At 39.7% G+C, this 16,147-nt stretch overlaps 4 protein-coding genes across 4 annotated transcripts; all 4 read left to right on the top strand.

Moving 5' to 3' along the window:
• The first annotated feature begins 1,293 nt into the window (after positions 1-1,293).
• On the top strand, positions 1,294-3,475 carry LOC111597035 (putative glycine-rich cell wall structural protein 1). The gene is made up of 3 exons (XM_023311552.2): positions 1,294-1,744; positions 1,805-2,243; positions 2,311-3,475. The coding sequence occupies exons 2-3, from the start codon at positions 2,226-2,228 to the stop codon at positions 2,860-2,862; spliced, it is 570 nt and encodes a 189-aa protein (XP_023167320.2). The 5' UTR covers positions 1,294-1,744; positions 1,805-2,225; the 3' UTR covers positions 2,863-3,475.
• Positions 3,476-5,020: 1,545 nt separating this feature from the next.
• Positions 5,021-7,835, top strand: LOC111596872 (sodium-coupled monocarboxylate transporter 2). Its single transcript, XM_023311322.2, has 7 exons — positions 5,021-5,447; positions 5,899-6,016; positions 6,084-6,151; positions 6,214-6,365; positions 6,427-6,567; positions 6,627-7,110; positions 7,173-7,835. Exons 1-7 carry the CDS (start codon positions 5,070-5,072, stop codon positions 7,578-7,580), a joined length of 1,749 nt encoding a protein of 582 aa, XP_023167090.2. The 5' UTR covers positions 5,021-5,069; the 3' UTR covers positions 7,581-7,835.
• A 1,109-nt stretch (positions 7,836-8,944) lies between these two features.
• LOC111596977 (sodium-coupled monocarboxylate transporter 2-like) lies at positions 8,945-11,644 on the top strand. The gene is made up of 8 exons (XM_023311463.2): positions 8,945-9,153; positions 9,216-9,375; positions 9,431-9,548; positions 9,611-9,830; positions 10,332-10,472; positions 10,532-10,640; positions 10,703-11,235; positions 11,297-11,644. The coding sequence occupies exons 1-8, from the start codon at positions 8,945-8,947 to the stop codon at positions 11,610-11,612; spliced, it is 1,806 nt and encodes a 601-aa protein (XP_023167231.2). The 3' UTR covers positions 11,613-11,644.
• Positions 11,645-12,531: 887 nt separating this feature from the next.
• Positions 12,532-15,544, top strand: LOC111596903 (sodium/iodide cotransporter-like). The gene is made up of 8 exons (XM_030224741.1): positions 12,532-12,969; positions 13,423-13,582; positions 13,650-13,767; positions 13,851-14,070; positions 14,131-14,271; positions 14,342-14,450; positions 14,514-15,046; positions 15,118-15,544. Exons 1-8 carry the CDS (start codon positions 12,731-12,733, stop codon positions 15,440-15,442), a joined length of 1,845 nt encoding a protein of 614 aa, XP_030080601.1. The 5' UTR covers positions 12,532-12,730; the 3' UTR covers positions 15,443-15,544.
• The last annotated feature ends 603 nt before the right edge of the window (positions 15,545-16,147 follow it).

Raw genomic sequence — 16,147 nt, forward strand, 5'->3', positions numbered from 1 at the left:
ACTTTGAAGCATGAAGGTTTCCCAAACACAAACCCTAAACCAAGAGTCAAGCTCCATGCCGAACCGTTGCACTTTGCGAAAGTTAGCTGAGAGATGTACGAAGTGAATAAACCTCATTTACCACAATTTACTGCCACTTGGCACTTTGATTGGGATTCGGTTACATTTTCAACTGCTTTTGCTCCATATTTCTTTTATTTTTATCTCATTTTTGTTGTCTTTCTTTCTTTCGGCTGAAGGCGTTTCGAGTGCCCTCTTCTCTACAAAGCTTTTGATGTTGACATAATACGCAGGCGAGCGACAATAATCAAAAATATTACGTATACGCCTACTGATCAGCCGTTGCTTCCCAGACAGAATCTTGAGCAGCCTTTGTTACTTGCACTTTTCAAATCTCTTACGCATTTTCACAACAATGACTCATTACTTGAGCCGCTGCTCCCTTCCTCTCTCCTTGCACCTGCGTTATATCATTATGAAGCGCGCCAGGGAAGACCCAATACATAATAAACGAACATTATCGACTATTACGAACTGTATAATACTCGCTCACTGTTTACAATACAATTTTAAGCTACTTGCCTAATAAGACAATTCTAAACTTGGTTTCTAATATAGCTGTGTTGTTAATTATAAGTATCAATGTTTAGGGCACGTGAAACTAATCTATTCTTTACTGCAAATATAATATATATAGATACGTATGGTATATATAGAGATAGACATGAATGCCTGCAATGTTTCAGTTACTTTATCTTTTTATTTCAAATACGGCCACTATAATATATATATATATATATATATATATATATTTATACAGACTAGATTAGCTTTTTAGGGGCTAATGGTGTTAATCTAGTCTTAATTTTTCATGTATATATATGCATAGGAACTATGAGATACATAGAAATCCATTTACTCTAAACTATAATTAATATTTATATAACAATATAGAGCATAGTTCATGCCCAAGTGGACATAGCCATATGCCAGCAAAACTCTTAAAAACCTAAATTTCAGTCTTGGTTTATAACTGCCTAAAGCCAATATACTTCTTTTCACTTTGTAACGAGTAAAGTACAACAAAAATCAGACGTAAAGCGAATTAAGAGTGCGAACGTGAAGTGAAACATTTGTTCGAATTACGAACACCAAAAAGACAAAACAAAAACATAAACTTATACGTACGTGTGCGTGTATGTGTGTGTGTGTGTGCATATATACCATATCATTAACTTTTTTGGTCTTTTTTTAACTGTGCAACTACAACTTTTACCAAAAACGAACGACTCAGTTCTTTCAATGCCCTGTTGCATGTGAACTTAAATAATTTTCAACTTTAACGTAATTCCTTGGGAAATCGAGCCAAGTTGATTATATGTCTGGCTGTTTGGCTGTCTGTCTTCGAGGCGCCCTAGTGCTCTACATGAAAATTATATAGTTTTTTCGCAGACAAACTCTTTCGTAACCGTGCAAATTGTGGCGCCCCATAGTTGATATTTACATGACATAGACGACTTAAATAAATAGAGTCGATACCCATATATATTCATATATTTAAAATGGAGCCATCTCAAAATTTCTGATGTGTTTACTTTAAAAATGAATTACTGGGAAAATGACTTCCTGGTCACAAGTTACTGGCAGATGTCGAAGTTGGCGAGATGTCGATGTCGATGGCGTTGGTCCAAGCGGAAAATAAAAACGTGAATCGTGGAAAGCGCAGAAGAAATTTTAAAGCCAAGTACAGACAACTGAAATTGTTAGCGACATTTTGGTTTTTAGTCTTTCGATTTTTTTTTAGCTATTTTTTGTGATTTTTACGGTGGGAAACACAAGGCGCTGCGAGCAGTTGAAGTTGGAGTTGGCCGCAGGTCGTCCGCCAAAAACAAGTTGTTCGCTGAAGATGAAGGTACAAGCCGCAAAAACAACAACAGCAAACACAAACAGACTCGATGTGTGCGTGTGTGCGTGTTTGTTTTGATGTTCGTTAGTGTCCAACCACGAAGAAGTTGCCGATAATGATGTTTGGTTCGACGAAGCCGATGATGTGCGAGGGGCCGGTCGGGTCTGAAGACACTGAGCGGCGTAGTATAAAGAGGGCCCGCCTGGCATTTGCTTGGCATTCAGTCGCTGGCTCCCCACTCGAAAGCAACTAAATTTACCTTATAATTTAATTTTACTTCTATCCCCCACACACACACACACCACAAAACTCATTTGCTATGAACTCCTTCTCAGTGGTAAGTAGTCGAGCGGATTATACGATGTGGATAAACATTGGATTACCTTGTTGTTCTCCGTCTACAGTTCTTAGTGTTTGCACTTGCTGCGCTGGCCGCTGCTGAGCCGCCATCGGGCTACAATTATCCACGTGGAGGTGGCGGCGGAGGTGGTGGTTTCGGCGGCGGCTTTGGCGGCGGCTTCGGTGGCGGCTCCTCGTTCGGTGGTGGCGGCGGCGGTGGCGGCGGTGGATTCCAGGCCGTCAGCGGTGGCTTCCAGACATCCGAGGGACAGAATGTTGATCCACAGCTGCTGGAGCAGGTGCGTCAGATTCTGTTGAACGAGGAGAGCAAATTGGGCGGCGGTGGCGGCGGCGGCGGCGGCGGTGGTGGTGGCTACCCAAGTGGACCATCCACTAGCTACGGACCTCCATCGACCAGCTATGGCGCGCCCGGCGGTGGCGGCGGCGGTCGTGTTGTTGGCATCGATCTTGAGGGCGTCCGACAGGCCATCCAGGTGGCTCAGTTCGCACAGCAGAGCACGCAGGCTGGCGGCGGCGGCGGTGGCTATCCCAGTGCCCCATCTGGTTCATATGGTGCTCCATCAAGGCCCAGCGGCAGCTACGGTGCGCCTTTCTAAGCTCATTTCGCACTTAGAACAAAATTTTTGCTGCCAAAAATGAAGAACGACGGAAAGGACGACATTAATTGACTCAGCCGGACCTAACGACATCAACAACAACAAAAACAACAACAATAACAACAACATTAACTGAAATGAAAGCGGAATTTAAGGAAGTATGGGTTTAACAACAACCAAAACTTGGAACTTCGTGCGAGCCACACCCCAAGCCCCCCGCCCCCGAACGAAACAACAACTGAGCTAAAAACGTTGTTCGACACGTGATGAGGCGTTTCATTTAATCAGCCTACATCTTCCAAAACTAAAATCCAATTTCGAGCTACTCTCAAGCCCCAACTCCATTAGATCCCAGACTCAGTGACTGTAATTACCTATCTAATCTCTTCTGTCTGCAACTCTAAATGCAATTTCGCCCCTCAACACTGGAGTTACGCCAATTTTCGGCGGCGAAATTCGTTTTTGTACATATTTTTTTCTCAACAAAAACCAACACACACACAATCCCCAAAAACAAAACAAAACAAAACAAACAAAACAAAAAAACAGTGTTATAACGCATTATTAGCTAGTAAGTGTTTTTATTTTTATGAAACAAACAAAGAAACAACAAAAAAAATATGAAAATAATAAAAAAAATAGTAAATTTTGTCACCGTTAAATTATGAGAGTTTTTTATTTTTTTAATTGGGTGGGAAATTGTGCAAAACATAAATAAAATTATGACAAGTTTTCAACTGAGATTTGCAAAATTATTTTAAAGTTGAAAAATATTTAAAAAAAATAGTTTTTAAGTCTTGACATTTGCTGCTACTTCAGCTGCATAAATTATTTAACTCTTTATTTATGGTCATTACGAGTTGCCTCGCATTTTCATGCTCTACTATTAAAACTCATCTGCCAATTGACCTAGATTGAACGGTTTTGTCAGCTTCAATGCAACATTCTAAAAGCTTAAAGTTTATTCATTCTCATTGATATTACGCGAGCTCAGTTCAGATGAGTTTCAGGTGGATTTTATTTTGGTTTTGTGTATTACGTATAATCCTTTCACTTTTTGTGGTTTTGAAGACGCAACAGAGACAAGCTGCAGTTGCCATGACTTGTAGAGCTCTCATCAAGTGTCTTGAGGCCGGCATCCGATGCTCATTAAGCGCTGATTTCATCAGCTGCAGCTGAGATTGGGTATTGGGTCACAATGCAGCGCAAGGGGCTGACCATTAAGCTCAAATATTACTGCGGGTTACATGTGGCAATAGTCACTTGTATATACCCTACCTTTACGAAGTGTGGAATAGAGAATATATTTATATAGAAATATATATATATGTATATATAACTGTTACAAATATCTCATATGCTCGTATTAGTAGTCAGATATATATCTATGCAAGCACAACTAGACATAGATATAGACAAATATAAATGAAAATTTAAATATTAAAGTCAACAGCTCTGTGCCGGGTATTTTCTAGTTGTGCAACGCCGACTAAATCAATCTTTCTTCAAAGAATTTCTAAAGTCAAGGTATAAAATAGCTTAGGGGAGGGTAGATAAAGAGTAGAGTGTAGTGTAGGGTATACAGCAGTCGTTATATATATATATTAAATTGATATATGTTCAGGTATGGCAACAACGACAGTGCAGATGCACAAAAGTGGGGGCAAGTGGTAAGTGGTAAGTGCCACAGAAGTGTGTTGCATTGTTGCGACCCATTGCAGAGGATGACAACCAAATGGAATTCGTGGTGTTATGTCACAGCAAAATCCAACCACAAAAGGCATTGCATAGACCCAAATCAGCGCCCGCCTAATTATCGCAGCCCGATGAAGAAACTTTGCGATCTTGTCTATGACTTGTGAAATTTAGGCTGTGAGGTGTAACGTAGTCTAAAAACAATGAATGGGTTGACTTTGCTCTGATAGTAAACTTGCAGCATCATTGTTAGCAAAGCTCATCTGATAAGGTCCTAGACCTTCTAATATAGCATATATATACTATCTACAGATGATCAAATTGAGCTCGTAAAAGGCATTTAGATAGCAGATTCTCTGATAAAGTCGATAGCTCTGATCTGAGCGATAAGACTTTGATGGAGACTGATGGAAACTTATATAAAGCACTGAAGGCGCCATGCGGAACACAATTGTGATTTCGAAACGCGTCTAGTGTCGGTGGAGTGAATAGTTCGAATATACGTAGTCAAAATGTCGGCTCTACTGAATGGCACGGCTCAGACCCTGGCCGATTCGCAGTTCACCTTCCAGACGACAGACTATATAGTGTTCACATTCATGCTGAGCATATCGGCCGGAATCGGTGTCTACTTTGGTTTCTTTGCCAAGGGCGACGACACCACCGAGGAGTATCTGATGGGCGGCAAACGGATGAAGACGCTGCCCATTGCCATCTCACTGGTGGCCAGCCAATTGTCGGCCATATCCATTATGACCATACCCGCTGAGATGTATGCCTTTGGCATGAATTGGTTCTTCATTGTGCTTATCATGGTGCCCATTGTACCTGTACTCAACTATGTGATAATACCTGTCTTCTACAACAACAACATTACCAACTGCTATGAGGTACTTTGGATATGAATTAGACAGGCCAAGAGGGTTTGGTTAACAAAACTCAGAGAACATAAAAAATGCTAAAGTTTTTTTTTCAAATCTGAATCTAGAATACGAATATATGAGAATTTATACTAAAGAGCATATCAGGGACCATATAACAGCGGCCATAAACCATAAAGCTCATACAATAAACCATATACCATAAACCATCTGTCATAACCATAGACCATATACCAAAGACTATATAACATAAATCTCATATATATGATCAGCTCGAATACATTTGATTAAGTATGTCTAGACAAATGTTTTAATGTTAAAGAATCTCCAAGAAACTCCAATTTTAGACTAGCATATTTCATTTACTCTACTTGCAGTTTATTTATTTTTTATTCTTTTATTTTTTATTTATTTATTTAATTAAATTTTAATTTTTTAAATATATTTTTCTCTGTTTTAGTACCTGGAGCTGCGCTTCAATAGTGCCACAAGGAAGCTGCAAACCTTTTTGTTTGTGATCAACATATTCCTGATGCTGCCCATATTCATATTTCTGCCCTCGCTGGCTTTTGCACAAGGTGTGATTATATAAGAGCATATCATATAATAGATTATAGACTCTCTCTCTCTCTCTCTCTGCTGCAGTAACTGGCTTTAATGTGCACATTATCAATACAATTGTCTGCAGCATCTGCATCTTTTACACAATGATCGTAAGCAATAGAGGATCAGTTCGCATTGAAATGTTATTGACTATTCGCAAACTTCTTATTAGGGCGGCATTAAGGCAGTCGTCTGGACCGATGTGGTGCAGGCGGGCATCATGGTCTTGTCTGTGGTGCTGGTGGGCGTCATGGGCGCGCATCGTCTGGGCGGCCTGGGCGAGGTTTGGCGCATTGCCGGCGAGGGCGGTCGCTTGGATATCAAGTAGGTGCTAGCTCCAAGCGCTAGTGGGCTTAATGTTCCATGTTTTTAATGCTACTTTTAGCTACTCATTTGACCTGACGACGCGAATTTCAATATGGAATGCGTCTGCCTCCGGCTTCGTGGCCTGGACCAGCTATGTGGGCCTGCATCAGAGCTGCGTGCAACGCATTGTGGCGCTGCCTTCGTTGGCGCATGCAAGAAGGTCAGTGAACCAGTCCAGTTGACACGATCCGTCCATGCCTAATCGCTGTCTTCTTACAGAGCAATAGTGCTATTTGGCTTGGGCTTCCTACTTATCATGAGCTTCAATTGTTTCACGGGCATCGTGATGTACGCACGTTACCATGACTGCGATCCGCTTGCCGTGGGCCTGGTCAGCAAGCTGGACAAGATGGTGCCGTACTTTGTCCAGGATATTATGGGTCACCTGACCGGCATGCCCGGCATCTTTATATCCTGCGTCTTCAGCGCCGCCCTGAGCACACTCTCAGCCAGCATCAACTCCCTCGGCGGCATTGTCTACTTCGACTACATCAAGCCGCACATACATCATACGGAGCACAAGGCCAATGTTATTATGAAGCTATTCGTGTTCCTATCCGGCATCTACTGCATCTTTGGCGGCATTATTGTCGAGAAATTCAGCTCCATCCTCCAGATGGTGTATTGCATTGGCGGCATCAGTTTCGGCTCCGTGTGCGGCGTCTTTTTCCTGGGCATGCTGGTGCCCAGGGTGCATGGTCGGGTCTGTATCTCTAGTTGATATACCTCAAGCTTCAAAGACTTTACTCGTTACTATGCTTACAGGCGGCTTTAGCTGGTGTTTTTGTCAGCATTGTGTTCATGGCCTTCCTTGTAGTGGGCAGTTGGGGGCGCAATCATTATGCTGCCATGCCCATCGGCACTGACAACTGTCCAGGTGTCGTGAATGCCACGGCAACTCTCTCAACTCTTTCACACTTGAATGCCACAGTCAAGGTGGAAGATCTGGCAGCATCTGGTTTCAGCATTTTTGACATCTCATTCAATTGGTATGCTGCAATCGGCTTCGTCATCACCTTGCTGGTGGGCACAGTGCTCAGCTATGTCTTGAGCCCAGCCCCAGATCAGGTTAAGCTCAATCCGAATCTTTTATCGCCGGTTATAAGACATTTCGTAGAGTACGAGCAGGCGCCAATGCATGAATTGCCGGTGCTGCAAAAGGAAAAATCATAAAAATTACTTTTAACAAAATCAAATTTGCTAAATTTCTATTATATACTATTTAACTGAAGCATCATAAGCATCTTAGATATAATGCTAAAGCGAATCTGACATAAATCTTATCTTAACTAGCCGTTTATACTAAGGTTTCGACAGCATCTAGCCTAGATAGGCGGTAGATAGTTTAAATAATAAATAATGAACATAAAAGTCATCGCAGACTCAAACATATCTCTCAAAGATCAAATACAGCAATCCGTCAGCATTATTATTTATTGAGTTGTAACTCCTTATCGCTGAGTGTTCAAACGTTTGAAGCACCTTGGCCTATTGGGTACCCAGCGAAAGTGGGCAAATGGGGTATATATATATCTATATATTTAACTATATCTCTATCTCTATCTCTATCTCTGTCTCTATCTCTATCTCTATCTCTATCTCTATCTCTATCTCTATCTCTATCTCTATCTCTATCTCTATCTCTATCTCTATCTCTATCTCTATCTCTATCTCTATCTCTATCTCTATCTCTATCTCTATCTCTATCTCTATCTCTATCTCTATCTCTATCTCTATCTCTATCTCTATCTCTATCTCTATCTCTATCTCTATCTCTATCTCTATCTCTATCTCTATCTCTATCTCTATCTCTATCTCTATCTCTATCTCTATCTCTATCTCTATCTCTATCTCTATCTCTATCTCTATCTCTATCTCTATCTCTATCTCTATCTCTATCTCTATCTCTATCTCTATCTCTATCTCTATCTCTATCTCTATCTCTATCTCTATCTCTATCTCTATCTCTATCTCTATCTCTATCTCTATCTCTATCTCTATCTCTATCTCTATCTCTATCTCTATCTCTATCTCTATCTCTATCTCTATCTCTATCTCTATCTCTATCTCTATCTCTATCTCTATCTCTATCTCTATCTCTATCTCTATCTCTATCTCTATCTCTATCTATCTCTATCTCTATCTCTATCTCTATCTCTATCTCTATCTCTATCTCTATCTCTATCTCTATCTCTATCTCTATCTCTATCTCTATCTCTATCTCTATCTCTATCTCTATCTCTATCTCTATCTCTATCTCTCTCTATCTCTATCTCTATCTGTAGTCTAGGAGCAAACTCAGATATTGTTTACAGGGCATCTCCAAGCCTGGCCCTGTGAATACGAATTCCTCAAGCAAGATCAGTTGCTATATATAACAACTCTTCAAATCTTAATCTCTTTTATGACATTTAAGACAATGGCCATCATATCTTATAGATAAATATAGATAAATTTGAGAACAGATAAGATAGTTAAGGAACATCATTTAAAAACGATTCATGTCGGGTGCGGCACAGAAGTGTGATGCATGTATAATGGAAGGTAGTTCGCCAATATCAAACATGTCCTCAGCACTAACATTTGGGATTACGGATTATGTTGTGTTCGTCCTTATGCTATGTGCCTCGCTGGCTATTGGCATCTACTTCGGCTTCTTCTCCAAGGCCAAAAACACAACCGAGGAGTATCTGCGTGGTAGCAAAAAGATGCAAACAGTGCCCATAGCCATTTCCTTGGTCGCCAGGTATGGGTTTTCTTATCGACTTGATAGAGGTAAACGTCCTTGTTAATATATCCATTTTACAGTCAGCTATCAGGCATTGCCATCATGTCTGTGCCGGCCGAGACATATACGTTTGGCTTCAACTACATTTTTATAGTGCTCTCCATGGTGCTAGTCGTGCCCCTGCTGATTTACGTTGTAGCATCTGTCTTCTACGAGAACAATGTCTCCAATTGCTATGAGGTAAGAGTTATCTCTGTACTTATCCTTTATATCATATATATTTCTCTAATCTTAGTACCTGGAGATACGCTTTGGCAAGTTTATGCGAAAGGTAGTAACACTCACATTTGTGCTGAACTTGTGCCTCATGCTGCCCGTGTATATGTTTATACCCTCTCTGGCATTTGCGCAAGGTATGCCCATTTCCAACTACCCCAGCTATATTCATAACTATTTATGCATTCTTTTCATATAGTCAGCGGCCTTAACATTCATCTGATCAACATTGTGGTTTCATCGATATGCGTTTCCTATACAATGTTGGGTGGCATCAAGGCGGTTGTCTGGACAGATGTGGTTCAGGGTGGCATCATGTTGACCTCGGTAATTCTGGTAGGTGTGCTGGGCACTGTACAAGCGGGCGGACTGAGTTCGGTGCTTGAGAGTGCTAGCAAAGGCGGACGACTTGATTTCGAGTAAGTTTTTCCCAACGATTTTAATTTTTTTGGTTCAAAAACTTAAATTTCAGTTGAGTTTGTGTTTGTTTTTAATTATTTCATTTAATTTAAATAACCTTTAATTTTTTTGATTAAATATTTTCAATTCTAAAATAAATCACCTTTAATTTTTTCTTTAATAAATTTTAATTTTTAAATTCTTTTTCTTTGTTCTTTTTCTTTCTTCTTTTTAAATTGTTTAATTTTTTTATTTTAAATTTTTAATTTTATTTTATAAAGTAATTAATTTTATATAAATAAAATTATATTAATTTTTATATTAATAAATTTTAATTTTTCAATTTACTAACATTAGTTTTTAGTAATTTTATTTTAATTTAATTAATAAATTCATTGATTTTTTAGTTTCAATTTCAGCTCTTAATCAGATTAAAATTGTTAATTTTTTAAATTTCTTAGTTCTTCATTTGATTAACATTTACTTATTATATATTTTGTATTACTCTCATTGATTTTCAGTTATAGATTGGATCCACGCATACGCCTCACTGTGTGGAATGGCCTCATGGCGGGCTTTGTCATGTGGCTGGGTCACATTGGTTTCAATCAGAGCTGTGTGCAGCGCATTGTCGCCTTGCCCTCGTATGCGCATGCCAAAGTGTGAGTTTAACGGGAAGACAAAGATTAAACACAAAAATTTCTATAGCTTTATATCGTAGATCTCTTATCATTGCGTCATGTGGAATTTTGCTAATCATGGGCGTTATGAGCTTCACTGGCATCATTATGTTTGCCCGCTACTTCGGCTGCGATCCCATGCTAGCTGGCGTAAGTAGTACGAACTTTGAAAGTATTTCCAATATTACTTAGGTTAATGTTGTCATCCACAGCTGGTCAGCAAGCCAGACAAAATGATGCCCTTCTTTATACAGGACATAATGGGTAACCTGCCGGGCATGCCCGGGCTGTTCATCTCGTGCGTCTTTAGCGCTGCGCTCAGCACGCTCTCTGCGAATCTTAACTCGCTCGCTGGCGTCGTTTACTTTGACTACATTAAGCCATTCATACGGCATACGGAGGCACGAGCCAATGCCACGATGAAGCTCACTATCATCCTCATGGGTATTTACTGCATCTTCGGTGGCTTCGTGGTGCAGCACTTCAATTCCATAATACAGACCGTGATGAGCATCACGGGCATTAGCACGGGAGCTGTGACAGCCGTCTTCCTCCTGGGCATACTTTGTCCGCGCGTGAACAGCAAGGCAGCCTCATCGGGCATTATATTTAGCATAGTTGTGATGGTAGCTATTGTTATCAAGACACAGATGCAGTTGAAGGCCGGCGTCATCAAATATGATATCTTGCCCAATACTCTGGACCAATGTGAGGCCAAGAATTTATACACGATTTTTAACGCAACGTAAGCTATTCGCCTGATCATATTACATATTAGTTTATATTTTCCTTGCATCTCTTTATAGCTACAACAACAATGAACATACCACGCCAATATCTGTTCTTGAGACTCCAACTGAGGCGCCTTTGGTAACAGGCACCTTTGGCAGTAATCGTGACTTTTCGATATTTGAAATATCATTTTTTTGGTACAAGTTTCTGGGTGCGATCTTGACGTTCCTCTGGGCACTGCCCATGAGCTACATCTGCAAGCGGGATAAACAGGAATCGCTAGATCCGAAACTCTTTACGCCCTTCGTACGGAAATTCCTGCCCCCGAATCTTGTGCTAGAATTGGAGGAGTTGCCACTGAAGGTATCGCCGCTAGCGCAAGATTTATGAGCAGATACATTTAAAGAATTCTGTTAAATTTGATTCCGAATTAAAAGATTAAATTAAAAATCTTAATTTAAATAATTAATAAAAAAAAACAATTTGTTTACGTGTTAAATCAGTGGGGATCAGCCATTGTTAACTTAGCTACTTTGTAGATCTAGTTACTCAGGGTTTTAGGATTCTAAAGAATTCTAAAAATATTATGCTTCAAACGTATAAGCTCACATAGGATATATGTCTTCAAAGTCAACATGCTCCCGGCTAGGCATTGCTAGAAATCCTTGTTTTTTTCTTTGTATACTTAAATTAATTAATTTGAATCGTTAATTATTTAATTTTACATTCAAATTACCTCACTCTAATGCTTAAATCTTTAATTTTTTTATTAATTAATTTTAATGTAAAAATTAATTAACTTTACCTTAAAATTTATTACATTTTTAAAAAAAATTAATTTTTTTATAAGGTAATGAATTTAATTATTATTATTATTAAATTATTTTAAATTTAAGATTAATAAATTTAATTTTAATTTTTAAATATGTTCTCTCTTTTCTTTAGGAATTGCTAGAGATCTTAAGATTAAGTCAAAATACTCCCTGCAGAGATAGAGTTCAAAATTCCATGGAAATATATTGGTTTTAAAAAAAATTTAATAACTTTTGGACCCTGAGCAAATACGAGATTTGTGTACGTCAGACACTTTTATATTACATGAAAAGCTCACAAAGTGCTACTTCATAGATTATTTTACCTTCAGAGCTTCTGGTCTGCAGAGCAAACAACGTCGTATATAGAGTCTTATCACAAGTTAAGCAGCCAGTTGGACGAGATCAAAATAAACCTTTAGGAGTATTCACTCGTATCTTCCGATTCAGCATTTGAAGACTCTGTCTTTAAACGTTTAGAAACGTATAAACGGTTGGATCCACTTTATGGATACTCATTAGTTTTTACTGCCAGTGTCTGGTAACTATTTCAGCAACTGATAAGCTACCATCATCTCAAGTTAAGAGAAAACTTTTGATTTTGATGCTCATAACTGTGCTGGCAACAAAAGCAGCTAGCAGCCTAAACTGCTTTGGCAAAGCAAGTCTGAAGGACACTAAAGGGATAGAAGCAGGATGTCGGACAGTACAACAACCGTAGGTAGCTCTGTAGCTACAGCTGCAGCTGCAGCACATATGGAGGACTTGCGATTCGGTGTGACGGACTATTCCATTTTCATACTCATGCTGAGTGTCTCAGCGGGCATTGGCGTTTACTTCGGATTCTATTCCAAGTCGAAAAACACCACCGATGAGTACCTGCGTGGGGGCAAGAAGATGCAAGCGCTGCCCATTGCCATTTCCCTGGTCTCCAGGTTCGTAGTTCCAGTGCGCGTTGCTGCTAATCGGTTTTAGTCAGTTTTATTGCCACAGTCATTGCCATTAGCTCTGGCACTTATCTTAACTTATCTCACTACTTTGATTACATCAGCGATTTTAAAAGTATCTTTTTACACTTGCTAAAATAATAAACATCCGCTCGAGCCTCCTTTTCTACATAAAGTTTATCTCAATGAATTATTGACTGACCGAAAAGATAGGAAGCTAAAAGTTTTACTATACGAATCCTTATGCGTACTTCCATGCACGGAAAATTCCACCCGAAATTGTGGAAAATTTGTGAATAAAGATTTCCAGTTCAAACAGGTTCAAACTAGTTTTCCAAAAACTTTATAGTGATTCTTTTGATAACATTCAATTACTCTTAAACATAAAACAAGCTTATTCTTTTAAAATTATTTTCAAATCATATAATATTATCTTTTCAGTCAACTATCTGGTGTTGCGATCATGTCAGTTCCAGCTGAGAACTACACATATGGCTTCAACTTCATATTCAGTGTCTTAGCCATGCTACCAACTATACCAATTCTCATATATATCATTGTGCCAGTCTTCTATGACAACAATGTCGTCAATTGCTATGAGGTAAGTTGAAGTGGCTTAGCTATCAAAAGACTTTTATATCCTTAATACATATTCTCTATGCTCGCAGTACTTGGAGATGCGTTTCAATAAGCGCACGCGACAATTTGTGACTCTCACATTCATCTTAAACCAATTTCTCATGCTGCCCGTCTATATGTTTATACCCTCGTTGGCCTTCTCTCAAGGTATGTACATCTTTTAAGCTCATTAAAAGTTATTTCTTACAGATATGTGATCGATGAGTGTTTACTTTCATTTACTCATCCAGTGACCGGCGTAAATATTCACCTGATCAACGTTGTGGTCTCATCGATCTGCGTTTTCTACACCATGTTGGGTGGCATCAAGGCGGTCGTCTGGACAGATGTGGTCCAGGGTGGTGTTATGCTCATCTCAGTGATCATGGTGGCGGTGTTGGGCACGATGCAAACAGGTGGCTTGACCACAGTACTGAATTATGCTTCAGAGGGTGGGCGCATGAACTTTGAGTAAGTGCCTCGACAAATCCTGAGTGACTAATGTGCAATTAATAACCGTATTCCTTGTAGCTTCAGATTGGATCCTAGAATTCGGGTTACTGTTTGGAATGCCTTGAGCAGTGGCTTACTTCTGTGGACGGGCAAAATTGGCCTTGATCAGAGCTGCGTGCAGCGCATTGTCTCGTTGCCTTCGTTTTCGGAAGCCAAAAAGTAAGCCAGGTCTATATTATATATATATATATATATATATATATATTTATATTTATTATATATTCAACAGATCCCTAATTGTTGCGGGCATTGGTTTTTTAATTATTATGTTCCTCAACTGTTTTGCCGGCATCATTATGTTTGCTCGCTACTTCGGCTGTGATCCCATGCTAGCTGGCGTAGGTAGACCGAACTTTTAATCGATTTCTCATCTTGCTCAAGTCGTCTTCTTTCATCCATAGCTGGTCAGTAAGCCTGACAAAATGATGCCCTTCTTCATACAGGACATAATGGGTAACCTGCCGGGCATGCCCGGTCTGTTCATCTCGTGCGTCTTCAGTGCTTCGCTGAGCTCTCTTTCGGCCCATCTCAATTCGCTCGCTGGCGTCGTCTACTTCGACTACATCAAGCCTCACATTCGGCATACCGAGGCGCGGGCGAATGGATGCATGAAGCTGGTGGTCGTTGGCATGGGCGTCTACTGCATTGTGGGAGGCATCATTGTGCAGCGTTTCAACTCCATATTACAGGTAATGTGGACCGTCACGGGCATCAACATGGGCGCCGTTGTGGGTGTCTTCCTGCTGGGCATGTTTGTGCCGCGTGTCAATGGAAAGGTGGCAATGAGCAGCATCATATTCAGTGTGCTGGCCATGCTCTGGATCATCATCAATGGGCAGATGAACATCAAGGCAGGACTTGTTAAGTACGAAGTGCTCCCAAACAGCTTGGATCAGTGCGAGGCGCGAGGCCTTGATGCCATATTTAATGCCATGTAAGGGTTACCTCTAACTAACTAAGTATATTTAACTGTAACTATGCGTAATATATATTATTGCTTTACAGAAATCACACAACAACTACACCAGCAACAACAGCTGTTCCACTGCCCACAAATGTGACAACAGCTTTCGACAGCAATCGAGAGTTCTCAGTCTATGATATATCTTTCTATTGGTACAAGATGCTGGGCGCCATCCTGATATTCGTCTGTGCGGTGCCTTTGAGCTATATCTGGCGGCCTGATAAGAATGATAAGCAAAATCCCAAGCTCTATTCGCCATTTGTGCGGAACATGTTGAATGTGTCCGATCCAGAAGTGGAGCTGGAGGAGCTGCCATTGAAGGAACCCCTCAACAAAACAGATCAACAGGAAAACGGAGCCGCATAATTGTTAAATTACAACTCATTTAATTAATTCACAATGTTGTCTCTTTCAAAAAATTTATTTACAAAAGAATATTTAAATGAAGAATTTCTTATATAGAAAGTTTCCAGGTACATATAACATTCAGTTATATTCAAGTAAGGGGACTTCTTCTTGCTATACGAGAACATTTAATTATAATGTTCTTGTCAAAAGCTTTTGTAATTTATGTGATTGGGACTTTCAAACGAATGAACAAACGAACTCTGATTAAGAATATATAGCTTTGTATATAGTCAGAATATATAGCTTTAAAAAGGTTCCGTGAGTGATGCCAATTGGGTTCCCAGTTTACTAGGGGAAGTACTACAGCAACAATTTAAGAAGTTCGCTTTAATAGATCGATCACACTGATTAGTTCTTTAAATAAACATACAAATTGATTTAATTCATAATTCATATATGAAATGTAGTTTTAATATTTAAGTGAGGCTCACATGCTCAACTCCTAAGATTCGCTTCTCACTCTCAGTTAAAATTCGGGTTCAACATGTCTATAAACTCTACTTTATGAAATCTCATTGCTGTTAGTGCAATGTCTGCCAGATATTTTAGTTATTGATATACTCCAATAGCCTCTACTTAAGCGAAAATGTGTGAAGTCAGTGCTCACAACTGAGCTGACAGCATACGCAACTGCACCGACTTGTTCGGCAACCAAGTCTAAGC

The sequence above is a fragment of the Drosophila hydei genome, unplaced genomic scaffold (genome assembly GCF_003285905.1).
Source record: "Drosophila hydei strain 15085-1641.00,03,60 unplaced genomic scaffold, DhydRS2 tig00008119-arrow-pilon, whole genome shotgun sequence".
Lineage (NCBI taxonomy): Eukaryota > Metazoa > Arthropoda > Insecta > Diptera > Drosophilidae > Drosophila > Drosophila hydei.

Excerpts from the sequence above, each read along its gene's own strand:
- LOC111596872 (XM_023311322.2), top strand. The coding sequence starts at position 5,070 with ATGTCGGCTCTACTGAATGGCACGGCTCAGACCCTGGCCGATTCGCAG. Across the intron at positions 6,017-6,083 it reads CTCGCTGGCTTTTGCACAAG|TAACTGGCTTTAATGTGCAC; the intron begins GTGTGATTATAT and ends TCTCTGCTGCAG. Across the intron at positions 6,366-6,426 it reads GGCGGTCGCTTGGATATCAA|CTACTCATTTGACCTGACGA; the intron begins GTAGGTGCTAGC and ends TGCTACTTTTAG.
- LOC111596977 (XM_023311463.2), top strand. The coding sequence starts at position 8,945 with ATGGAAGGTAGTTCGCCAATATCAAACATGTCCTCAGCACTAACATTT. Across the intron at positions 9,549-9,610 it reads CTCTCTGGCATTTGCGCAAG|TCAGCGGCCTTAACATTCAT; the intron begins GTATGCCCATTT and ends CTTTTCATATAG. Across the intron at positions 11,236-11,296 it reads TACACGATTTTTAACGCAAC|CTACAACAACAATGAACATA; the intron begins GTAAGCTATTCG and ends ATCTCTTTATAG.
- LOC111596903 (XM_030224741.1), top strand. The coding sequence starts at position 12,731 with ATGTCGGACAGTACAACAACCGTAGGTAGCTCTGTAGCTACAGCTGCA. Across the intron at positions 14,071-14,130 it reads GGTGGGCGCATGAACTTTGA|CTTCAGATTGGATCCTAGAA; the intron begins GTAAGTGCCTCG and ends TATTCCTTGTAG. Across the intron at positions 14,451-14,513 it reads GTGATCCCATGCTAGCTGGC|CTGGTCAGTAAGCCTGACAA; the intron begins GTAGGTAGACCG and ends TTTCATCCATAG.